At 40.1% G+C, this 26,261-nt stretch overlaps 2 protein-coding genes across 2 annotated transcripts; both read right to left on the bottom strand.

Annotated features, from left to right (window-relative positions):
* Positions 1–3,082: 3,082 nt before the first annotated feature.
* Positions 3,083–21,779, bottom strand: pgap1 (post-GPI attachment to proteins inositol deacylase 1). Its single transcript, XM_022209959.2, has 26 exons — positions 21,329–21,779; positions 19,365–19,518; positions 17,673–17,848; positions 16,955–17,126; positions 16,672–16,832; positions 15,878–15,930; positions 15,705–15,771; positions 14,791–14,896; positions 14,548–14,606; positions 14,259–14,342; positions 13,873–13,922; positions 13,732–13,783; positions 13,574–13,651; positions 12,122–12,197; positions 11,963–12,036; positions 11,825–11,876; positions 11,683–11,749; positions 11,502–11,607; positions 11,354–11,392; positions 11,027–11,211; positions 10,612–10,842; positions 10,367–10,502; positions 10,026–10,076; positions 9,286–9,497; positions 8,798–8,902; positions 3,083–8,711 (listed from the first exon to the last, which is right to left on the bottom strand). Exons 1-26 carry the CDS (start codon positions 21,458–21,460, stop codon positions 8,573–8,575), a joined length of 2,817 nt encoding a protein of 938 aa, XP_022065651.2. The 5' UTR covers positions 21,461–21,779; the 3' UTR covers positions 3,083–8,572.
* A 119-nt stretch (positions 21,780–21,898) lies between these two features.
* Positions 21,899–26,243, bottom strand: maip1 (matrix AAA peptidase interacting protein 1). The gene is made up of 5 exons (XM_022209941.2): positions 25,892–26,243; positions 25,699–25,770; positions 24,091–24,217; positions 23,071–23,224; positions 21,899–22,969 (listed from the first exon to the last, which is right to left on the bottom strand). The coding sequence occupies exons 1-5, from the start codon at positions 26,198–26,200 to the stop codon at positions 22,891–22,893; spliced, it is 741 nt and encodes a 246-aa protein (XP_022065633.1). The 5' UTR covers positions 26,201–26,243; the 3' UTR covers positions 21,899–22,890.
* Between the last annotated feature and the right edge of the window lie 18 nt (positions 26,244–26,261).

The raw sequence follows: 26,261 nt of genomic DNA, 5'->3' as shown, positions 1-26,261 counted from the left end.
TTACTATGAATAAAATATTTTCTTCCATCACTCTTAGTTTTATTGGATTGTTAAAAAGTTCCCGTTTTTTGAGTCACCCTGTAGTTCTGTTTTATTGTGACAGCACCTTCTAGTGGCTGTAGCAATTATGAGGGGACCAAAAGAGAAGAGTGTAGTTGTAGAGCCACTAAGTCTGCAGGAGGATTTATGACTGAACAGAACATCTGACGTTAGCACAGGAGAGAGCTGTTCTTTTCTTGCTTCAGACAGCTGATTCTTTTAAACCTGATCATCCGAAAACCTTAGGTGTGTTTTAATTACAACCACAGCAACTAAAGACCTCTAATTTAATCCAAACCCTAATTTCTACCTGAACCAAGTTGTTTTACGTCAAAGTCTAATTTAAAAACAGGAAAAATATCTATACTGAAATATACCCCACATCCTCATACCCCTTCATCTTCTCCCTCTCATTCTTTCTCTCTTATCCCAATCCTCCCATCTGCATCCCAATCTTTTACCTCACTTCCTCAGACCACCCATCCTTCCACCCTGATCCCTAGACTGACCACCATCAGTCTGCTGTTCTACTCACCTCCTCTTTTTTCTTCCAGGGCCGTGTGGTGGAGTGCTTTTTTCCGTGTCTGCAGATGGTACACTTCCTTCCCAGCAAAAACCTGCAAATCACTGTAAAAATCAAGGGGAAAAAAAAATCTATCATATTAGCACTTTGTCTGATTGGGAATTCTAGATAATAGAAATATACCTGCTCCTAAGAGAACTTAGTTTTCAGATTTTATCTCCCTTGACTTCCTGCAAACTGAAGACGATTCTTTATCTTCACCAGAACATTTTTTGAAGTAACTGCAAAGTCTATATGAGTCACTGCAGTTTTTACACAGCAAAGAAATACCACCCTCTACTGCTTCAAGTTTAATATTGCTTCTTAGTATTCATGCCCTCTGAGAATCCTTGAATAATCAAAAATATGGACACACCTTCTCATTCAGTGCTTTTTATTCATTTGTAGTGTTTTCTACATTGTAGATTAACACTTTTTGTTTACATAATTCCATACATATCCTTTTGTAGTTTTGACATCCAGTATTAATCTACAATGTTTACAATAAGAAGGGGTGTCCAAACTTTGTACTGGTAGTGTCAAAACAAATATAGGGATTAAAGTCACGTGACTCACAAAGTTCAAGTCCAAAAATCAGCCTAATTTCATACAGGCCCGCGCAGTCACAAGTCATCTAATCAGAATTCAACTCCATTTCAGTCACAAAATGTAACAAAACTGCACATTTGTATAATGTAGTACATATACATGTATCTACACACGTGGACAAAATTGTTGGTACCCCTCAGTTAAAGAAGGAAAAACCCACAATTCTCACTGAAATCACTTGAAACTCACAAAAGTAACAATAAATAAAAATTTATTGAAAATTAAATAATCAAAATCAGCCATCACTTTTGAATTGTTGATTAACATAATTATTTAAAAAAACAAACTAATGAAATAGGGCTGGACAAAAATGATGGTACCCATAACTTAATATTTTGTTGCACAACCTTTTGAGGCAATCACTGCAATTAATTTGTCAATGAGCGTTCTGCAGCTGTCAACAGGTATTTTGGCCCACTCCTCATGAGCAAACAGCTCCAGTTGTCTCAGGTTTGATGGGTGTCTTCTCCAAATGGCATGTTTCAGCTCCTTCCACATATGTTCAATGGGATTCAGATCTGGGCTCATAGAAGGCCACTTTAGAATAGTCCAACGCTTTTCTCTCAGCCATTCTTGGGTGTTTTTGGCTGTGTGTTTTGGATTGTTGTCCTGTTGGAAGACCCATGACCTGCGACTGAGACCAAGCTTTCTGACACGAGGCAGCACATTTCTCTCCAGAATGCCTCGATAGTCTTCAGATTTCATCGTACCTTGCACACTTTCAAGACACCCTGTGCCAGATGCAGCAAAGCAGCCCCAAAACATTACTGAGCCTCCTCCATGTTTCACCGTAGGGACAGTGTTCTTTTCTTCGTATACTTGGTTTTTGAGTTGATGTGCCTTACCAAAAAGCTCCAGTTTGGTCTCATCTGTCCAAAGGACATTCTCCCAGAAGCTTTGTGGCTTGTCAACATGCATTTTTGCAAATTCCAGTCTCGCTTTTTTTATGAGTTTTTTTCAGCAGTGGTGTCCTCCTTGGTCGTCTCCCATGAAGTCCACTTTGGCTCAAACAACAACGAATGGTGCGATCTGACACTGATGTACCTTGGCCTTGGAGTTCACCTTTAATTTCTTTGGAGGTTGCTCTGGGCTCTTTGGATACAATTCCAACGATCCGTCTCTTCAATTTGTCATCAATTTTCCTCTTGCGGCCACGTCCAGGGAGGTTGGCTACTGTCCCGTGGGTCTTGAACTTCTGAATAATATGAGCCACTGTTGTCACAGGAACTTCAAGCTGTTTAGAGATGGTCTTATAGCCTTTACCTTTAAGATGTTTGTCTATCATTTTTTTTCGGATGTCCTGGGACAATACTCTCCTTCGCTTTCTGTTGTCCATGTTCAGTGTGGTACACACCTTTTCACCAAACAGCAGGGTGACTACTTGTCTCCCTTTAAATAGGCAGACTGACTGATTATGAGTTTGGAAACACCTGTGATGTCAATTAAATGACACACCTGAGTTAATCATGTCACTCTGGTCAAATAGTTTTCAATCTTTTATAGAGGTACCATCATTTTTGTCCAGGCCTGTTTCATTAGTTTGTTTTTTTAAATAATTATGTTAATCAACAATTCAAAAGTAATGTCTGTTTTTGATTATTTAATTTTCAATAAATTTTTATTTATTGTTACTTTTGTGAGTTTCAAGTGATTTCAGTGAGAATTGTGGGTTTTTCCTTCTTTAACTGAGGGGTACCAACAATTTTGTCCACGTGTGTACATCATCTTAAAATTCTAAAATTCACATTGAACTAAAGCTGAATGTATGTATGTGTGCAGAAATTGCAGTTTAAGCAGATTCACGACAGGATGAAGTGTTTTTCAGTTCTTCAGTCATTTCATCATAGTTGGAAAAAACAAACAAAACTCCAGTTATTTTCATAGTTTTATTGAAACAGCAATGGTGCCAAAAAATTGCCCATTTACAATGACATCAGATAAAAATGTGATAAATATAAAAACATCAAAGCAACCAATTTTGACAATGCAGAAACCTGAGGATTAAATACTCTTCCACACTAGAGCCTCGCCCGAAAATATGAATGAAATAAACTCGATGTAAATATTGTCATGTCTCTCATCTACCTGCCTGGGATATCAGCAAGGGTTAGAGGACTAACTAGTTCTGCACGAAAAGGAGCAGCTAGCAGGAGGTTGCAGGTTTCAAAATCCCTCTAGGCAGAAGCAAGAGAAGGGAAACTACCAGACTTTAAAGCACTTCTAGACAGTTCTAACATTTATTCTAATTTACTTCCATGTTACCAGATGACCACTGTTGAATGTGACTTCTTCATTACTTGGTACAGAAAATGAGACTAAATACAAACAACCAGGTGTCTCTCAATTAAAATGAACACAAATAACTTTTCTGCAATAATCAGTTTTGTTACTGAATTTTATAGTTTTGTTGAGTTTCACGTCGGTCGCCATTTAACAGTAACTTCTCAGTAAGAAGTGGTAGAACAAAAAAAGTCTGCACTGGTGAGAGCGCCTGATTCTAAAAGCGAACTTTGCTTGGCAGTGCAAAATCTTGAAGTATGACCCTCTGTGTTTTTTTGGTAAAAGCAGCGTAAGCTTTTGGCAGCTGCACAGAAAGTTTCAAGTGGATGCTTACAGGGATCTATCCAGTCAGGGGGAGGAGAGGATACCTTTTTCTTAGTGTGCTTTGATTGAAATGCAAACTAGTTTCTGTGAAAGAAAAATGAGTTCCTTAAAAAAAAAGAGAGAGAGATTTCGGTGCAAAAGTCCATTTGCTGACTGGCATTCAATATCTTAAAAAAACTGTCACTCATCCGTAAGTGTCAAAGTACAGACACCATGATAAAGCTTTCTGGAATTCTGGGATGCTGAAATATGCAATTTAGACTGAAGACAAATGAGTTTAAATGAAGGCATTTTAAGAGGTAATTTGGACAAATAATGTGGTGACTGGCTTCATCCCTGTGAACACCCCTTGATCTGAATTGGATCTAAATTGCCAAATGTTACACAAATTAACAGATGTTAGACACTGTTCACGGACATCAACAGAGTAACAGTAACTGATTTTTAAACTGCAGTATTTAAGATTTTACTTTCGTTAAATTTGATTCCCTGACTTAAAGTTATGAACCTAACCCTCAGATATGGCACAGAACACATTTGAACTGCCAAATATTCCAAAACAACCAATTGGAAATGAAATATTGTGACTTCTTTTTCTAAGTGTGGATTTTTCAGTTTGGAAAGAAAACCCTCGAGTGTAAATCTGAACATTTGGAAGTACATAATCACAGTGAACACCGATACAAATTACAAGTATATTTATATAAAACATAACTCATCTCTACTAATTTGTTCTACAAAGTAGTGTTTGCCACTAATTCACAACGAGGCAGACAATGTGCGTCTCAAAGCACTAAAACTGCACCAAACGGACAAGTGCACAGAAAAGCTGATCACTTCCACTACTAGTAATTGCACAAATTCAAACACACGTAGAGACATTCAGTGCAAGTACATTCACATTGGGAACAACAGCGGCGTCTTTGCAGAGCATGTTCACTTATGACTGTGTGCTTGCCTGAGGGGGCAAGCTTGATTGGTCCCTAATGAACTTATCTTTAGCATCTAGTTCTTAGAAAGTCACACAAAAGTTGAAGACTTCTTAATGTGCCGAGTCGTGAAGTACACATACATTCACTGTAGGCCGTTGTCGCTCAGCCAGCACACTGCTGCTGAGCACTGAATGGGTTTAAACTGGGTGGCAGGTCTGAATGATGTGCACTGCTGCATGCACGAGAAAGCAGAAAGGCACAGCAGCTGCTTCGCTGACAGGAAGGGAAGGGAGCGAGAGCAACAACAGGAGGTCACAGGGAAAAAACAAAAGTGTAAGACACAGATTTCAACATAAAAAGGCGTAAAATTAATAAAAAATAAGCTGCACTTGATGAGCGACAAACCCTTTTGTTTTGATATCATCCCAATGTTGTTGTTTTTTTCAGAAATATGTGTCTGAAATCATCCTTCAAAGACTAAAATATTACTAAACTGATTTATAGCTAAGGAGTGTCATTCTGAGTGCAACTGATTTAAATAAAGTAATTGGCAACAAAAACTGAACTCCAAATGCAACAAAATGTGAGGCCTACATGAATGCCATAACAACACACCATACCGAAACACACACCATCACACATTGTTTACGACAATCATGAAAACGGTTTGACAGCAATTGTGACAGAAGAATTTCCCCCTTCCTGGTTTTATCCATTTAAAGATCCCCATAAGATCAAATAACACCTTCAATTGAAGAATAAGTCTGGTCTTGTCATTTAAATGGCTCTTCAAATGTTAGAATCTGATCCACAAGAAATACACGTGTACTTTTATATGGACCAATAACATTCAAATCATCACAAGATTTTTTTTGTTGCTGATACGCTAGTCCATGTGTGGTTGACTTTAGTTTGCAATAGTTTCATCAATTTCCGATATAAAGGTATTCAGCTACAAATTCAACAAATAAACCAAAGCTAAATATACAGTTAAAATATATTAGCCAAATCCCTCACCTACCCAAACACTGCAACAGCGAAAAGCAAATTTCATTATTTCTATATAAACAAACAAAAAGGCTTGAAATTCTTATTTGAATCTCAAATCATATTTCATATGTGCATCAGCTGCAATACTACACAGACATCCCATTACCCCTGAACATAAATCTGAGACTCAGAGAAAGTAAGTAGTTCAAAACTTCAAAATAGAACGACGCAAGACTTCTGCATTCATTTCCAGTACGCCCACAGACTGTATGGTGAACGACGCGATCCTAAGTCCATAATGAAAAATCCAATGAAAATGAAAGATTTGTTACGCCCCTTGAAGCTAATTTGCCTGTTTAGAATTTTTACTTTTATCAGCTTATTTTATTTTTTCCACAATCAGCCCATAATCTTTTTGTGTAACTGCATTTAACCTTCTGCACTGCAGCTATTCTGACACATAAAGACACACTGCAGTGTGCTGGAAACATGGAGGTTCCTGGATCAAAACTAAGTACTCACTTCAATTTTTTAACTTTTCATGCAGCATTGTTTTTAAACTAACTCAAGCCCATCACAATTCAGATTTTGTAACACAGATCAGCAGAAAAACTACTTCAATGTAGAAATTATTTCAGAAGCTTCTCATACATTCCTGTTTAGAATTATTTAAGAGTTGTGTCTCTTATAACACCTCTGGTATAATGCTGATTTTGATAGCAATAAGTTGTGTGCATTTTATTATGAAAAAAAATTCAAATAAAAAAAATTGCAGGTGGGCTAATTTGCTAACACAATGTAGCATTAGAACACAGGAGTGATGGTTGCTGGAAATGCTCCTCTGTATCCCTATGTAGATATTTCATTAAAAATGAGTCATTTTCAGGTAGAATAGTCATTTACCACGTTAACAATGCCTAGACTGTATTTCTGATTGATTTAATGTTATTTTTATTGAAAAAAATGCTTTTCTTTCAAAAATAAGGACATTTTTAAGTGACCCTCTACTTCTGTACAGTCGTGTATGTACGTATGCATACAGATATGCTGTTCACTCACTTATGAGACCTCCCTGCTGTTTTTATTACAATCTACAGACAATTATAGTAAAATTGCACTGGTATTTCAAATTAAATGCCTACAATGAACAAAGTAAAATACTACCCATTGGCCCACTGGGAAGCTTTTTTTTTTTTTTTTTTGGAAAGATCTGACCAGCCAGTTTTGAGTTTCATTGGCAAATTTTAATTGATGGGCAAGAATAATATTTCAGATGTTTTTTATATTTTTGAAAACTGTGTATACCAGATCACAGAGTAAGGCATGGCTGTAATGTTGGAATGAGCAGTGTGAAGGAGAACAGGCAAACATGGAAGTCTGAGTTGGACTAGTGCTGAAATTCTCAACTGCTTTTCCACTTTTGAGCTTTTGGCGTATTTCTTCAGGACAGGGAAATGTGTGGCTATTATTTCTGCCCACAAGACTATAAGATGCTTCTTTTAAATAAGCCCCAAGGCAATTAACAGTCACAGCTGCCAACAGTAAGTGAATGCATGAATGACCTCACATTGTGAGTATCTGGTACAGGACATATACATTTGTACCATTGAAAAATAAATACTGCTGTCAGTTTGACTATGCTTCTGAAGCTCTTTAGCTACACCGCTGTAGCGTAGAGATCATGGAACAAACCGTAACATCTGTCTTCTGTGAGCCATTTTAGAATCTGCACATACACTTAGACATTCTCCACTGCAATCCTTCATTATGCTAGCCTAGCCGCGCTAGACCCATGCTCTGAAGACGCAAGGGTCTAGGCACGCTCGACAGGGAGGGAGGCGGGCTAAAAGGTTGTCTATCAAATCACTCTGCAGCAACTGGATAGGTATACAACCAATCAGCGCAACGAATACAGACATGTTAACAGAAAGATTATTCAGAGTCGGTGCTAATGGAGCTCAACGACTGTTGTCGTTTTTGTTGTCGACCCTGGCAGAGAATTAAATTCGTTGCCGTGGGTTGTCTAGCGCGGCTAGGCTAGTTGTTTCCGGTTGTTTCTGTCAGAATCGTCACGCCTCTGTCGTCACTTAGTTACGGCCGCCTTCTGACTCTACACTTCATGGTGATTGGTCCGGCCAGTTTTAGGAGAATCCAGCCTCGAGCCTTATGGAGGGTAACTAGACCCACCCTGGCAGAGAATTAAATTCGTTGCCGTGGGTTGTCTAGCGCGGCTAGGCTATCATTATGCAGCAGCTGCATGTAAAAAAAATTGGGAGAATGTAAACATGATTGCTTTGGATTTTTCTGATGGAATGAATGTATGACACTGCCACTGGTTTGGTGGCGGTGCTACATCAGACACGTACAGCTGTAAGTCATTGCTAAGCAGTAGGCAGTGTAGGATTTGACAGCATTATGACCACAGTGAACAATGCCACTGTTGACACTAGAAACAGTAACACCCTGTTGAAAATCTCTAGCATCAGTAGCTTCACTGGTTGTGGAGTTCTTGCTCCCTGAAGGCAGAGCTATAGATATACAGAGTAAGGCAAACATGGTTTCAGGTCAATCCAACAGTGCCACATTCGCACCAAATGTTCCAAGGCCATTACATCGTCTTATTTTAAAACCTAGTGTAATTGCCATGGAGCTTTTAGTGCTAACGTAGAGCAGGCAGTTCCCCAGGCTATGTATGTCTATGGCTCTGCTCCATGGCAGCTTGATACAGAAAGTCTTCTCTGTACAAATCTGTCTCAACCAGCTTCACTGAGTCATGCTGTAAATTAGAGAGAGGCATGTTATGGTAGAGATGGAGACTGAAACCAGCCAGATACCGTCAGAGGAGACAACACAAGGCCAGAGGGACGAGTGCTGCCAACAAGAAGTAGACGACTCTGTAGAGGTGAAGTGGAGAGAAGGTCACCATGGTGATGGCCAAAGGGAGAGGGAGGCAGGAGGCCAGAGGCAGGAGTTTACTGAAAAAGATTAAGGAACAGTCGGATACTTGTGAAGATAAGAAAACTCAAAGGGAATATGTGTGCTAGAGATGGTGTGTTCATACCTGTTGCTGAGTTTTAAAGTGTTGCAGTTAATGAGCAGCATGTAGACAATAATTAGAGGCACAATGTGTGGCCAACATGGATCAGGATCCAACTGGGTGGAGTACCTGCACAGGATCACCACACAGGTTAAACAAGAACACTGAGTTCTAAATAGACTACATTATTTCACCATGTATTTCCCACATTGCCATAAATTATGCAGAAAAATAGTCTTCAATATAGTGAATCCGATTCATCCTAGGTGTATTTAACTTTAACAAGGAATTGATGTAAATAAATAAGAAAGAAATGCCACTTTGATTGGTAAGAAAGTCCTGCTTTCAGCTGAATTCCAGACACAAGCCGGAGTTCAAGATTAGACACACAGCTGCAGCCCCAGAGCTGGTAGAGGTTCAACAGGTGCTTTTATCAAATATTTAAGAATGCATTTAAGTTCATTCAGGTGCAGGTGTTTTCTGTTTTCACCTCTCATATGTGAACACAGTACCTCAGGTTGCGGATCCAGTGGATAAGCGAGGGTGCGCTGAGCATGACAGGTAGCGTGAAGAGCGCTGATATGCAGAGGTGGAGCTGCAGGTCATCCCTCACCTCCTGCAGAGCGCACTCAGACAGCAGGGGGGTGCTGCTACATTCTTTAGTCTTTCTCAAGGAGTCAGCATCAATCGCGCCGTTCTCAACTTCTTTGTGCTTCCGGGGTGCCTGGAGTTGTGGAGGAGTTGAATTATTTTGTGTGGAATATGACAAGATGAAATTGTAACAATGTGGAATGCTCTGAACACTGACTTATAGAAATCACAACACCATCACACTGACCCTCAGATACTAGTAGTGTTAAAGCAGTACACACCGATCAGCCACCACAGTATGACCACTGACAGGTGAAGTGAATACCATCGATCATCTTATTATAATGCAACGTTCTGCTGGGAGACCTTGAGTCCCGACATTCATGTGGATGTCTGACGTGTTCCACCCACCTAAACACTGCAGGTCAAGCAACCAAATCTTATTGAGCATCTATAGGATGTACCAGGATAAGCCTGATCTCGGTAGGTCCCTCCCTGCAACCCACACAATCCACAGAATGCACTACATCCCCAGAGGTCTTGTATCCATGTCCCACTGGCTCAGAGGAGTTTTAGCAGCATCAAGGGGACCAATACAATATTAGGCAGGCGGTCATAATGTTATGCCTGATCGGTATATGGTTAAACCTGAAAATCTTACCAGATTCAGCATGTGACTCAAAGACCTTTGTGTCATCTGCAGCCTTAGTACCTGAAAGCAACAAAAACAAACAGCACAACAGTTTGAGACTAGCTGCTTGCAACATGTTGGTGAGTGAAAACTGTAACAGTGTAATTTAGCTTATACTTTTAAACAGGGAAGAGTCAGAACATTTGTAGTTTGTACAGTTTCACTGTGAAACAAACATCAAACACTTCCATTACATTATTTTATCTACTGAGAAGCTGAGATGAGCTAGGTCCATATATTCAAGTAATGCATGAAAATGTTTTAATTATTGATGCTGCTCTGCAAAATAACTGTATTTCAATTAGGTTTACCCTATAAAGGTGGAACAGAAAGGAGACAAAGATTGAGAGCGCCCCACAGAACGTTCCACCGGTGACCGTCAGACCCACAGTGATGAGGATCTGGGTTCGCAGTCGCAAGGTGCCACAGTCTCTAGACACAGACGGTCTGCATACAGAAATACAGTCAAAACAAGTGTGAGTGGTCAAGAATGCCAAATGGCCATCCATGAACACTTTCAAAGTACAAACTTCAATATTTAAATGTCTAATTTTACCTGTGCAGCGGAGCTAATAGTAATGAGATCAGTCGTATGATGAGACGGAGTAGTGTGCTGCCCCAGTATGCCACAGCTGCCCCCAAGATGTAGAGCAGAGGGGAAAGAAGGTGGGGCCATTCTTCAACTGGTGGGACTCCTTCATGAAATGTCCCATCAGGAAACGTTGGCGGGAGTGTATCCATCGGTGGGAGGAAAAGAAAGGACCGCACCTCAAGAAAACAGCTACAGCTGAGGAGGTACAAAGGAATCAGCAAGAGGAAGTAATCCTGTGTTGTTTGAGAACATCAGGCAATTTAAATATGACATTCCTATTAAAGTAAAGAGCGCTGTGTGATGAGATTGCAAACTGATGAAAAAAAAAGTTGTAATTGATGTCCATTTCAGTTCAAAAAAATTTGAAAATTTCCATTACCTGAGTAAGATGTGCAGAATGTAAACAGATACGTTGACTTTGTGAGGCTGTAAGCCTTTGGCCACTACCAGGCTCATGGCTGCAGCTCGCCTCAATTTCCTGATTGAGGACAGCTGCCCCACACAGGCCAGGAGGAGGGTTACAGCGGTGTAGACCGGCACCATGGGACCACAGAACCTCAGTACCTGCCAGATAAGAAAGAGCTGATCACACCAACGCTTTAGCCTTTCTGAATCACTGCTCATGAAGAAAAACAAACATTTGCGCACCAATGATTGAAAAGATCTTGTGTTGTTTGTGTGATGTGCGACAAGAAAGTTGTCCTACCTGTCCCAGAACCTTAGGTAATGAAGTTCTTATTGACACCTGAACCACAGGAAAAATCATTTAAACATTTACTGATGTTACAAATGTTTGTTATACTAACAAAGCATTAGGACAGGCTGGACTAAATTCAGTAGCTGGAGAGTTGTACCTTATACTGGCAGTTGGGAGCAGTGTGGAGCTGCAGGAGGACACCTGAGGTATTGTCTGGACGACTTGTATGTAGCATCCCTGAGATTTCTGTCACTGACGGCACACTGGCAGACAGATCACATTAAGTTATGTCAGATATAGTAAATATGACCTGTAAATGTGCCACTTTCAAAACTCACCTAACTGTAGTTAAAGAGTCCTCTCGAAACCACGCCACTTTTATCCTGTACACATTTGGCAATCTATCTGCAGACACCAATATTTATTATTACTACATGTCAGTATGTGCACCTGTGCATATGTAACAAAAGACAAACTTACCTTTGTTCACTTTGCACTGACTAGCAACATTAATTCTGAAAGCCTGGTACACCTAGATACACACAGATAGTTAACAGTGACACTGTAGGAACAGAGATAGTGATCCTGGCAAGAACATAAGGAAAATATGAAAGTTACTTGGTGAAAGTGTTGCAGCTCAATATTGTGAAGAAGGCCAGAGGAGTTGACAGTAACCTCGCTGGCAGCCAGACCTGGAAAACCAACAGTTACTGAGAAGGAACAAGTTTTATATAATTTATATGTTTGTGAATCAGTGTCAACAGTAAGACAACTCACCTAAGGAAAGGACATGAGGTACTGGGACAGATAAAGTCTGAGATTCTTGTCTCTGCCACTCACACTCCACTGTGAACTGTAGACCAGAGAGGCAAACATTTCTATAAATAAATTAGCATTATTGATTATGAAAAATACTTTGTTGGTCCCGAGGAGAACTGACTTGAAGGATGACCATCACTAACAGGATTCAAATCTGTTCTGTGTGGGGAAACCCACCAACACCTTAACTCCTCTACCACCATGACTATACAAGAACATACTATGGTTCCAAAATAAAGGCTAACTTTGAGCTTGGTTTCTTCACCTGTTTATTCTGCTGCTCAATCTTGTTAGGTGGTGTCAATCTTTTACATAAAAAAAACATCGCTACTGGTTGAAGGGTTTTTATGTTTGTTCGATTACTTGACTAGAATCCTCTGATTTTACTGGTGGCTGTGACCAACCCAAAGACTCTACACTGTGGACTTGTGTACACCGTCCAGACTACAACGATGTGTAAACACTGCTGTTCTTGGAAGAGCTGTGGACAAAATATACAGCAAGCATGCTGGTAAACTGCTGAAAGCTGGTGAAAATCCGACGCACATTGATATTTTTATCTATAACGGTTATATCAATTATTGTTTGAATTAACAAATCTGAGGTCACTGCAGTGCCTTCATTTCAAATGCAGCCTATGGATAGCATTTTGCTAGATAAGCATTTCCAGCGGTGCAAGAATAAGACACTACTACCATAATTTAGTCTTCCTCAACGTATAGATGTTTGTACCATGTCTCCTGTAGCAGTTCTTAAAACTGTCACAGATTGAGAAGCATTTAGCCCAAAGTGATGTCAAACTTGTGTTACCGTGCTAGCTGAACAAAAAAAAGCGGTTCTGTGTACTCACCAGTTGCTTACAATTGTCAGTTACACAGACAAGGAGTCACCCATTGATAAAGACAGCAGTATTTAAAACCACTGTGATGTTTCATTTACTGAGATGCAAACATAAGCACTAGTTCCATGAGCAAGCTGCAGTGAAGTTAAGGTATAGGTTGGGGATAGCACAAAAAATATGTATTGGACCCAATAACCAGGAAACACAGAATAGTAGTACTGAGCTAAAATTAAACCTTAGCAACAAAAGCAAAAGACTTGTCACATTCTTTGGTTTACATGGCAGGGGTTTACAGTGTGGTGTAGGTGGTCACTACTGGTCGGTTTGTACATGTGGGGAGGGCTAACAGTTTCAAAGGATGGGATTCACGAGCACGAGCACGCATTAACACATGATAACTTGCATTAATACATGTATATGATTCTATTTGAGTTTTTAGTTTTAGTTTCTACCCTCAGGATAAACAAGCAAAACAGATAGAGACAGATAAAGTGAACACAGAGCAACATATACACTGTTCTTTGCAGGCTAATGTCAAAATAGGAAGTTCTCATTTAGTCTCAAAGTACCTGTCTGCCATTGAGGTTGGAGGCCGAAACAACCAGATGAGTAACTGAAGAAAAGTCACTGAGACTCAGAATCAGGACCTGAGGGGTTCGACAGACAGTTATCAGCAACAAACTGGCAGCAGATTTGATTGGACGAAGTCTGCTCACAGGATAATTACCTTGTATGGAGGCAGAAGCTCAGTTCCCATTGAGAGATCCACTGCATGCACACTGAAGAATAACATACAGACTTTTTCACATTGTAGAAAAATAATAGCACTGATTGCAGCTAAAGAGATAAACTATAATCATGTTCTTACCATGAAGAACCGTTCTTGTGCACACAGCCATACACCCAGCTAGTCATCTCCTGTAGGACAACAAAAACAACACATCAGAATCACATCTGACTTTGACAATTTGCCTGAATTTTGCTGAAGTACAGCACAGAACAGACAAGTTGCTCTTGTTCCTGCTTAAGTATGTAGCTTTAGCACATAAATTTTATACAACAAAATATCTTGATCATAATACTGATCTACCATGTAAAAAAATGATCAGCAGTGTGTGTGGAGGGGTGCATATGAAATTAGTGGATGTTTGTAAAGATTAGTCTGTGGGAGTAAACACTGTATTTTGATTCTGTGCAATTCTCCCCGAGAAATCTAGACGCCATCCTCGGTTGTATTTATTTGCTTTAAATTACCAGGTTGTTGCTCCGACAGTAGAAATGACTGTAGGCTTTCCTGCGACTCGACAGAGCAAACATGAAGTACTTGACTTGTCCTTCCTGCCATGAAGAGCAGAGCACTGTTGAAGTTACCTGCTACATTTATGTGTTTTCCTAGATCATTAGTCAAAGAACAGGGTTAGACATAGCTACACGGTAATCTGTATTACTGCATTTGTTTGTATTAGATAAGACATTTTACAGTTTACTTCAGTAAATTTTCGTGTGAAGAGTTGGATTATTGTATTGATACAAACTCTGGTACCTTAGGAGTGCTATAAGCCAAACGTAGAGTGTTAACTTCACTCCATGCCTCAGGAAAATCTGGAAAATGGAAATGTACAGGACACGTAGAAACTCAATAAAAATGTGCTTCTAAGAGTTACTGAAACTCCAAAAAGTTTAGAAATATAAAGCACATATACATGGCTTAACTAAATATGATGATGCTGCTCTAAATTTTCTCTGTTTATTCCAGCCTCTCCAGGTTAAAGTGTTTGTCTCTGACCTAGGATTGAGATGGAGGTTTCTTGGGTTTCTCCCAGCATCCTGACAGGGTGTCTGATGAAATGATGGTTGAGCACAGTCATTTTCTTCTCCAGGTCTTCTGTGAACTATTAAGAACAGACAAGCTAGTTATGAAACAAACAGAATGAACACTTGACAAAGTAGTTGCAATGTTTCATGAGCTCTGATTATTTGGGTGCAAAACTCCCACTAATCAGTGACATTTATTTATTAAACATTTATGTAACCGGGTAAGTTAGTTGAGAACTGATTCTCATTATCAATATCGACCTGGCCAAGAGGTGGCACACAAACAAGATTAACACAAAAACAGATTAAATGAACAGCAAATCACACAATACTACAAAACAAATTACGCAATGACTGCTAAAATACAAAGGTGAAGAAGTCCTGAAGTGTTACTCTGACTGCGTAAACAACAAGAGCGATACAAATGAGGTGAGTTTTAGGGATTGTTGTAGAAAAGTCCGGTCTTTAGCGGCAGAAAACTGGAATGAGGATCAACTGGGGATGCTATGGAATGTGGAGGTTAATGAGACTGTTAGAACTAAGAGTACAGGTGGAGTTATGAATGGTAAATAATGAATGCAGATATGGTGGTGTTTTACCAATGAGGGTTTAGTAGATGTACATAAACCAGAGCAATTATCTGCGGGAGTGAAGAGAGGGCACCAGTGAATACAAACACAGTGGTGGGTGTTGTAAGGAGCTACGGTAGTAAAGCATATGGCAGAGTGGTGGACGATGTCTAATTCATGGAGGAGGGTTTTTGAAGCGGACATGGCAGCACGTTCTATAAAAAAACATCCATAATTCTAGGCATTACAATTCTGAAAGAAGGGTTCATTTCAGAACAAACAACAACAAAAAAAACATCATGCTTGTTTTCCTGACCTGTCTGGTTTCAGGATCGATGAGGTCAAAAAATGCCCTGACAGTAGCAAGAACCAGCTCTTTGCACCTAAAACACAAAGACATACACATGGCATGTCAATAATGTCAACAACATTCAAATATGGCTCAAGATAAGTGAAATAGTTTGCCAAATTTAACGCAAAGCCTTTTACCAAACAATGGATAGATGATCAGTGGACACCCATGTCCTGGGAACTGCAGTTACCTTGGAAAAGAAAAGAAGATATTGAAACAAGACACCCATACAACTATATTATTTAGTAAGTCAGAGAAAGTAAAAAATCAAAAATACTGGGCTGTCTTTTTACATCTGGTTGGTTTTTAAATTATGGAGGCCAGCCCATTCTGAGCCACATTGCTCTGTGCAGTCACGTACGTTACAGTGTCTCACATAAGTAAAAACAAGGTAGAGTTGCCACGACGGACAAACACATAACAGCTCACTATGCACTATAGACTCTGACAGTGAAAGTTTAAGGTGGAAGTAGTATGATGTATACTGCATGAAACAGTATGTACTTTGTAAGGGCAGCTGTAGTACATACTTAAAGTAGAAACACAGTAGTAGAAACAAAGTAGAAACAAATCTGTGGATCTAGACTTTAAGCAACATCACTGCCGAAATCTAATCACTTGGTCCTTGTGACCTCTGAAAATTTCATCTAAATCTGTTAGTCTGTTTTTGAGTAATGCTGCTAACAGACAGACAAACAAACAAACTTAAAAACGTACGCCGATCATCAAATAACTCCGCCACATTCCCTGGCGGAGTAATAAAACACATCTAATGTGAAGAAGTCAGGATCCAATAGGAAGAAGATACTACATGTGGAAGTAGGGACTGCTTTGGGCACAAACTACACAGCAGAAAGTAAATCTTAGATGATGGAAAAAGACTGGATGATTTGGTCAAATGCAACTTAAACATTTCACAAACAAACCGTACCACCAGTGACAGCTTATTAATGTCTCCTCGGGGACAAGGAAGAGAAGTCAGGCCAGAGCGGACCTGGTAGTCACGGTAACCACCTCCAACTGATAAAACAGTGACATTCCTGAGCTTGTTCGCCTGGTTCACCCACTTCTGTCTAACAGCAGAGTAGAAATCTACGTACAGCAGGAACAAAGAGGAGAAAGAAACAATGTAGTCGCTGTAAACAGCTCTGTCTATATTTCCATATATAAATGAGTCACCTTTCAAGGCTGGCAGTGTAACAGTTTTTCCTTACCCAGCAGGTATGGGTCGAGGGCCAGCACTGGAGCCTGGTGAGGGGAGGCCTGGGTGATGATGAGGCTGACCAGATGAGTGTTGAACCGAGGCAAAGTGAACAGTGCTCGGGCCACCACTCCTCCCATGGAGTGACCAACTAGCACTACGCTCTGAGGAGGGCTCTTCAGGTGCTGGAAGGCAAAAAATTTGTTACATATTTGAGTGCTGTTTAGAACTTTACCCTTTGTTTCTCTTTGTTTTGTGTGTATCATTTGAGGCTGTGATTTTTGACGGTTGCTCCTGCATAAATAAATTGCCTTTGCAGTAAGTTTTCAAAATGCATCCACAGCTTGAGCAGAACTGATAGCCCTCATATCCAATCATGCTTTACAGACGGCTTTTTATCACCTGCAGACTCACACACACGTAATATATTGATAATGTGTATGTCTCCCGAAGGATAACGACATGTGAATGTGTAATGGACACTGGAATAGTTACTGTTTGAATTCTTTAAAGTTTATGATACGGCAGTTTGCTTTATTGTACTGTTGTTCCGTCAATTGTGAGATGTGCAAGCTAGCAGAATTAATTAAATGCTTATATGCAGATGTAGAAGGTGATGGGGTAGGATATGCACATGATCCACGTCCCCCTGAAATACTACTCCACCAGCAATATCCGTCATCTGGAGTAAGTAACCCCATCTGACAAGTAGATGATATTTGAGGCCTGACCTTGTAGAGCCTCAGGATGGCTTTAATGCTCTCGTGCAGGAAATGTGTCTGCCTGAGCAAACTGCCTCCGTACAGCGCCACCAGCTCCTCATTGAAGTCCACGGTGAACACGTTGAAGTGCAGACCTCCTTCCATGTTTTCAGCCTTCCTCAAGGCGACGGAGCCCAGGGAGCGAGCTTAATGAAGACAGAAGCCAGTTGATGGTGTCAAACAGAGTAATTACTGCACAGTAGTGAACTGGCGGAAATCAGAGAGCATAAGCTGCAAAGCGTTGAGTGAAATCATGCACATGTGGGGTCAGTACTAGTCTTTTATTAATTAGTGCCATATGCTCAGCTATGCTGCTCTGCCAAATGACATGCTGCAATGATTATTTATGCACAGCTCTTATGTGCAAATCTCTTTTTTTAATATTTTAAATTATTGATTAAAGACATCGTGTCTCAAGCTTTCTCAGATCCTCAGGGCCACTAGTCCTGACCTAAAAAGAAAACTTAAGTTTTACTATCATTAAATTCATGTAGATTTGATCAGTTTTCTATAAGGAAAATCACTCAACACCAACAACACTCAGGTCTGACCCGACACATGATTTTAAAAACAGCTTTTCTTAAAAAAACACATCAGTTTAAAGAACGGGAATGCAGGAGAAGGAATGCTGAGGAGCAGAGTGCATGAAGCAGCATCTCACACACAACACAGCGCAACAGCAAAATGTGTTTGTCTTCACATGAATGTAAGCCTGGGCCTTCTGCTCCTACACACAACTGATAGCAAGAACTGTGGACCAGCATCCTCTCTGGTGTCATTAGTTAGAAATATCAATATCACAAAAAGGTTAACTGACAAAACAGTCTGATTGTACTTACATTAACAATTGCTCATACAGAGGCCACCCTTTCTAAAACACACATAGCTCATACAAATGTAAAAATAGATGTAATTCTTAAAAATACTGATGCCATTCTCTGAAATAGCTGGGCACTGCAGTTTTAGCACCTTACTTAACAGGAGCAAATCGTGCATGTGTTAGGGACTATTTTCAGCCACGGATTAATACTTTATTTGGCGCTCTGGTGAGTATTTCTGGCAGTAGGGCAGTGTATGTAGGACTGAATTAAAATAAACCACAGTGTGTGTTCATGGAAATGGTGGAACATTCCCCCAGTGCAACGCTGTGGCTCACTAACGCATTTCTTAGAGTTTTTGGACGACAATGGAATGAAGGAATACGATCTGAATACACACAAACGAAAAATAAATGGGTCTGTTGATTGGACAATCAATAGTAAGAAAAATATAGCATACCACACAAGCTCTACCCTTTAGTATCTACAATTGTAAAATGGTTGTTAAAGCAATGGCTATGAATATCCTTAAAAATGATACTAGAGATGTGAAAAATACTACATCAAACACATGGCTGGAAAATGGGTGCCTTAAAAGACCGTGAAAGACTGTTCAGTTTGTTTGTGAGTCAGGCAGAAAGCAATCAGCATGAAGTTCTCCTTAAAAAAAATTCACACAGATTCAATAATTTACAAAAAACAGAAAGCCACCTGCTCCTCTGCTGCCCAAAGTTGTAGTGCATGACTTTGACTCTCCTGCTTGATGGTTGCTAATCCAAATGCTAACACTGCAATCTATCTAAGAGCAGCCTCATTAACCTAGAAATTCACATTATGTACTCACCTTGTTTATAACTTCCGGCATTTCCAGGCAGGAAAAGCACAGGGGCACCGGTGAGTTTAAGAGCCCGGGTCTCCTGCGCGTACAGACCCTCTCCGTACAGGTAGAGTCCGTATGCTGGGTACAGTCTGGCCACACGACGAGGCAGAGCAATGCGCTGTGAACACATACGTACCCACACAGACATGGATTAGAAGGCGAAGTTCCACATACTCACATTCGGTCTCACACAGTTCATTAACCTGTTGTAGCCAAACATAACAGTCTCACTATAAAGCCCTCTGCAAAGCAACTACAGATGTGTGCACATCTACTCTACATCTGGCTGACACCTCCTTGCCCTGCCATCCACCTGTACTGCATTATTTTAAAGACTTACAACTATTTTTGGCTTTATTTGAGAAGTAGAGATGCCAAATTGGTTTTGCCTGATCCTTAAAAGTAGCATCTAGACCTTTGTTACAGGCAGTGGCATGTACACAGTAATAAAGTTGGGATAATCTTAAGACAAAAAGGGAAAATTCTCTGATTCCAGTGTCTCACAGGGGATATTTTCTCTTTTTTTTTTTTTTTTTTTTTAAATCCTCTGTGACAGTACACTGACTATCACTAGGTTGCAGACATCAGCTTGGGCTTTGGGAAAGATTGCTCAACCTTTTTTTTGCACTTTCTGGCATTTTACAGACTGAAAACTAATTGATTAATCAAGAAAATGACTGAAAGCCTAATCAACCATAAAAATCAATCATTAGCTGCAGGGATACTTCTGAGCCATGAATGACCGATCTGTTACAGTGTCAGATTATTCACAAAAAGGTCTCATATTTTCTTATTGGAATTTTTTTTTGTTTATAATGCAATTACTTTATCTATTTACTATAACACAATGGCAGCTTTTTTTCTCCTATGCCATTCAAAAAAATATAAACACACGTTTGAAGCAATTCACACCTTGAAGGTGCCATCCTTGCATTAGAATATAGATATAACAGCCGGTATTTTAATGGTGTCTCTTGTGGTATAGATCTATCATGTTTTAAATATATTACTCAATTATTATCGTAATATCCATCCATTATCTATACACAATTAATCCTGATTCTTCTAGCTGCTAAGCAACATTGCTAACCACCAATAGTCTTTAGAAATTTGCAAGTCGGTATATTTTTCAGCCTTAGTTCTCATTTCTGACCTCCTTGCTGTGCACTAAATATCTGTATATATTCAATGACTAATCATTTACTTTTGTGTCTGCTCTGTATTTGTCACCAGCACTTAGCCAGTCTTAATTCAAGAAATCATGTCCATTAGCAATTTTTTTTTTTGTAAATAGAAGCCTTTACTCCTCATCTCATACATAATAAAAAAGGACACCCTCCTGGATTGGCTGGAATGAGGCTGAAGCTCACACAGAGCACTGCCTCCAGATGTGCTCCTTTTCTGGACAGATAAACACATTAGGAAGCACAGTGACCACTACTAACGTCCTCACAGCAAACCAGCCATGTTCACCTGCCTTGCAGCACAGCATGTGTATTTATCATACGGTGTCTGGTTAGGCTGATCTGCTGCTGACCTCCTGGGAGGGTTCAAGGATCAGCTGTTGCTTTATGGTTCCATAATCGGGCTAATTTTGGATTATCTGATCAGATTCGAATAACACGCATCTCCAGCTACACAGGTGTGCTGTGTGAAACCTCTGAAGGAACACGTGGGCCCGGTTCTGAGGCTGCACAGCGACACACCTGACAGTGCTTTCTGTCAGGTAACGTTAGCGGGTTCAGGAAATAGCACGAAGACACCTGAATTAATGTTATCCATCCTCATTACGATACACATTTGTTCAAGGTGTTGAAATGAACGAACCATTAGGTGAGATATATGTAGCCGCCGTCAGAAAACACTAGCCATTAGCTTTGCACGTGCATTAATAGTGCTTTAAGTGTAATAATTAGCCTGCTACTCACCCGATACTCCGGGTATTCAAACATATAGGTCATACTGCATCTGTTCTCCTCGAAGCCAGTTAGCAACTCTCGCAGGCCGACCGCCAGCAGCCCCAGAGCGACACCGTAAAAGGCCACAGTGGCGAGTTTCATGGTTCGAAGCTGAGAGTGGCTTTTAAATTTTACAGGTGCTGAAGCTCCATTTTTCAATTTTCATCCTGTTTGCTCCCTGCCAGTCGAGACGCCACACGGGCTGTGAGACACGCCGGCTGAAGCTCACAACAGGAAGCACCACGCACCAGGAGAGACTGGCAGGCTGCTCCACCAATCAAAGGACAGCATCAAACACAGTGGACCAATGGAAAACCTGACAGCAAATTACGTAATCTGTACCCGAAATTGTTGCATTTAGCAGTTTCGCCGAGTTTGATTTCATTGTATAGTCTTTTCAATTTGTATATTTTTGCATTGTTTCAATCTTTCAAAAGTACTCTGAAATGTTTGTCTTTCAGACGTAATTTATCTGCAATAAGTTGCAAGTCATAACAAATGTTAAGGGTATAAAATAATCTATGGAACTTGTGGCACACATTTAATTTGTCAAATTTTTAATAAGACAGTCAAAAGTCTGCTGCAGTTTCACAATCACATGTACACACAAGCATGTACAGTAGCCCAAATTCACGTGACTGCAACAGGAGAAATACTTTAGTGTGGGGATGAAAATATGAAAGCTCCATTTATTGTGTGTAGAAAAAAAAGCTGGTACACTAAAATGCAAGATCTGTATAGCACACAGTTCCACAAAGTGAAGACACAATTTCCCTCGATGCAAATACAGATTCAGACAAAACAGTCTTCTTTGAAACACAGAAGTTGTGAGTTTCTATGTAAAGTGCCAAACAAATCTTTTTTTTTTCCTCAGGGAATGATTTCGCACTTTAACCTGTTTTTAACTTACAACACATTCTTCATAAGATCTAAAAGTGACTGAAAAATAAACTCATAGTAGACTTTAACCATTTGAGTCAGATCATTAGACTTGGGTCTGATATTGTCAGCAAATAATCTGGGAGAAATGTATCGCATCAGGACGATCAGAAAGTGTTTTTCTGGTCAGTCAATCTCAGTATTTGCTATTATAATGATAAACCCTACCCACCTGGTACCACAGAACAGCAGAAATAAGCAAGTTGGTTCGCTGAAAATAATGTTCTGTTCCCCTGGCCCCATTCCTGAAAGTACCACACCTTCCAGATAAAGAGTTCACAGATCTAGTCAAGTTCTAATCAGCAGCGTCTACGATATAAGAGGGAGTAAAGAAAAGAATCAGCAACACTGTTACAGTGGATAGCATCGCTGAACCGTTGTGTTTGGCTCATGTGTCTGTGGTGAATGGTGGATAAATCCAGCTTTGTCCTGCTGCCTTCCACTGACCTCTCAGTGAGAAGCTGTGTCTGGATTCCCCTCTGTGGATAAAGCTGAGCCGCTTTGCCTCAATTTATTAAATGCAAAATACTGAGGAGAATTTCAGGTCTGTGACTAGTCTTCCACTGGCACGTGTGCCTTAAATCAAAACCACCTTAATCCAAAAGCTTAGAGTGCTCTATCCTCGTAATGGTCCAGTCTGGAGGCACTCCTTTAGTAAACTCCCTTTGGAATCTGTCAAAGATAAAAAAGAAACATAAGGACTACAAGTCGCACAAAGGTTGTCAATATTTCATACACACGAGTGACTCTACTGCTAAAAAGAAAACACTCACTCATAAATTGCAGTAAGCAGTCTCTTTGTTTCTGGTTCCTCCTCGCCATCTCCAATGTCCACCTTAAAGATACGAGTTCCCTCCATAGACTCATCAGGAAGCTGTGCACTTGTCAAGTACCAGAAACGCATCAGAATGCTGACAAACTTTCTCCCTGGAAAGAATAATACTGACACTGATGAAATGGTAAATGGTCTGCACTTATATAGCGTCTTCCTACTTTAATGGTACTCAAAGCGCTTCACAATGTGTTTCTCATTCATATATTCACACACCAGTGGCGACAGAGCAACTCTACTAGATAAATGCAGAAAGAAAATTTGAATAGGAGCTCGGAAGCTTCAGCAAATGATTCAATCTTTTCTCTTGAAGAACATAATTTCCTTGTTTATGACAACTGCATAGGGGGTGAAGTTTTAGAGAACTCACCCATTTAAACTGTACCACAGCTGACAATTAAGCGTAATTAAAGGCATCGCCACAATGCGTGATTTTTTTTTTTTTTTTTTGGGGGGGGGGGCATCACAGGACAGACTATAAACCAGAGATGTTTGCATGGATGCCTCAGCTCCACTCACATGCTTTGCTCAGTTTTTAGTTATTCTACAGTGCCCAGAGCTACCAATGATGCCATTCACTTCACCTTGTTTTGCAAGTTTAAAAACAGATTTCCCCAAACAGCTGATCATTGTACTTAAAAAAAAAAACCTAACACGGGAGTAAAACAGGGTTTGTTGGGGACTATTTTCAGCTGCATATTAACCCACATTCTGTGATTCAGTAACTGCAGTAGGAGAGTGTATGTGTGTGATAAAGGAACATGTCACCCAGTGTAAGTGTGGCACATTGATGTGGTTGCAATGAAGCTCTACGGCATAAACAAACAAGACCTGCCCAGCTACAGACAGACAATATGAGAGTAAATCAATTGGTGTTTTTTTTTTTAGACTTTTCATGGGATTTGTTGACAATAAAAAGCCACAATAGCATCAGCCTAATCCTAAAACACTTCATTCTTACCGTTATCATCATAGAAGATCCCCACATCTCCAGGGGTTGTGTACATGATCTCATCAGGATCAGCAGAGAGGGCTTTCTTGTAGTCTGATGGCAGAGAGCTGCACTTCTCCTCCAGCTTTCCAATTAGCTGCAAACACCAGAAAATTAGGAAAAGAAGTACACCAGACATGCTATAAGACTAGATATCTTGACTGTGCTATGTTACTATGTATGTCCATGTATACACAACAACAACAGTGAGTTTACCCCTATGCAATATCACTTCACTGTGAAATGATTCAAATTAGATCACCTCTCATTTATTTGGAATTTGAATACTGCATTGCTGACAATACAGGCCCAAAAGTAGAAACGCAACACTACAAAAAATATAAACATCTGTGATCACTGACAAGCAAATCAGAAAACATGAATGTCTTTATAAAATGAGCTTTGGACACTAGAACTTTCTCAGCTTTAAACCTACGGGCTGTATCTATCTGCATGTCTACATCCTGGAGCCACATAGAAAAGAATTAGCAGACGAACTGATAAATGTGATGGAGAAGGTTACAGGAAGACCAGCGAATAACAACAACAACAAAAAAAAATCAGAAATCAAAAAGGTTGCAGGTGTTGAACTCTTGAAATGCTGCAATAAGTAGTGCACCATTTTCACCTCTGTATTTCTATTGTTGATGAACAGACAGTGAGTGTTTCACTAGGCACAGTTATTATCAGTGGGAAAAGAATGCATCATGTTATTTTGTTTAAAAATTTGAAACAAGACTGAAGAATTTGGGGAGCATATTTTTTGTTTAAATGAGACCAAGATAAATTTGTTTAGCTCAAATGGGGTCCAGAATTTTTGGTGTGAATCGAGCCAGGGCAACCACAGTAAATGCATAGTCCTGACAGTGAAACAAATAAGGCGGAGTATGATGGATGTGAGCCTGCATGAGTGCAAAAGCTGTTGGCAAATAATTATAGATGGAACCATGAACCTCTATACATATGGCAAAATCCAGGCTGACAACATCACAGTCTGCAGGAACTTGAAAGAAAAGGAATATTCAAGCATGATCACGACACACAGCATGCTGCCAAAAATCACACGAGAGTTTCTCAAGAAATTGAAAGTGAAAACTATGACTTTGTGTAGCATGCTGTCTGAGTTGAATCCAATAGAACATCTCAGGGTTATTTTAAAGAGAAAAGTAAAGCTACACAACACCTCCAGCAAAGAGCAGCTGAAAAAACAGAACAGATGGGCATCACTGGTCTCCTCCATCAAAAATAAAGGAGGACATATAAAGTACTATGAAGAAATTAAAGGTGTACTGACTTTTGTTTCACAGATTTACCATGGGGCCTCTATTTTGAACATGGTAAATCTAAACTATAACTTTTTAATTCTACATAGGAGTATAAACCCTACCTTCAACTTAGAAGTATTGGAATTACAACGAAGTGATGCAGTTTTTAATTTGACAATGAAGTAGTATTGCACAGTGTACTTTCCTCCTGTTGCATTGTGTACATATTTTATACATCCAGTATGTGTTGTTGCACTGGGATCAGCTTGAGACTTGCGGCTACATTGTGAATAATACAGGTTTTTATACTCACGTCTTTAGCTACGAGCCCCTCCAGAGCCTCAAACTGACACCGAGACAGCAGTGTGGACACATGTGAGAAGGCCTGCAGGAGTCAACACAACGTCCTCATCATTAACTCTACACCAACAACACGCTATGAGTTGCTGCTGTAGCTACAGCTAGTTAACAACAGCATCACCTCCCGTCCTCGGGCTTTAACACACCTGCTTCGCTCCCTCCGCGAATTCTTCAATGTTGAACTCTTTGTCAAAGTAGGTTCTGATCAGAAAGTAGTAGATCCTGGTGCGGAACCAGATGAAGGGATTCGGGATGCCGACCACCACCACCTTCTGTTTGTGCTCGCCCTGCTCTGAGCTGTACGGTCGGACCGATACCGTCACGGCGGAAGCAGAGCACGGAGATAACCGTCTCCTACCGGACCGGTTCAGGACGGGACTTTCGTTTAAGAACAAGCGAGTGAAGCTCAGTGTTGACGGCAGTCTGCAACAACCTCTTAACATGGGCAGCGCCATCTTTTTTGTCGGCTGAAGACTTATTGTCCGTGTTCTTTTATGCTCCGGTTGGGAACAAGTA

Source organism: Acanthochromis polyacanthus, chromosome 14, assembly GCF_021347895.1.
Source record: "Acanthochromis polyacanthus isolate Apoly-LR-REF ecotype Palm Island chromosome 14, KAUST_Apoly_ChrSc, whole genome shotgun sequence".
NCBI lineage: Eukaryota > Metazoa > Chordata > Actinopteri > Pomacentridae > Acanthochromis > Acanthochromis polyacanthus.
The sequence above is the reverse complement of the archived record's forward strand: the minus strand, read 5'-3'. Positions and strand labels throughout refer to the sequence as shown.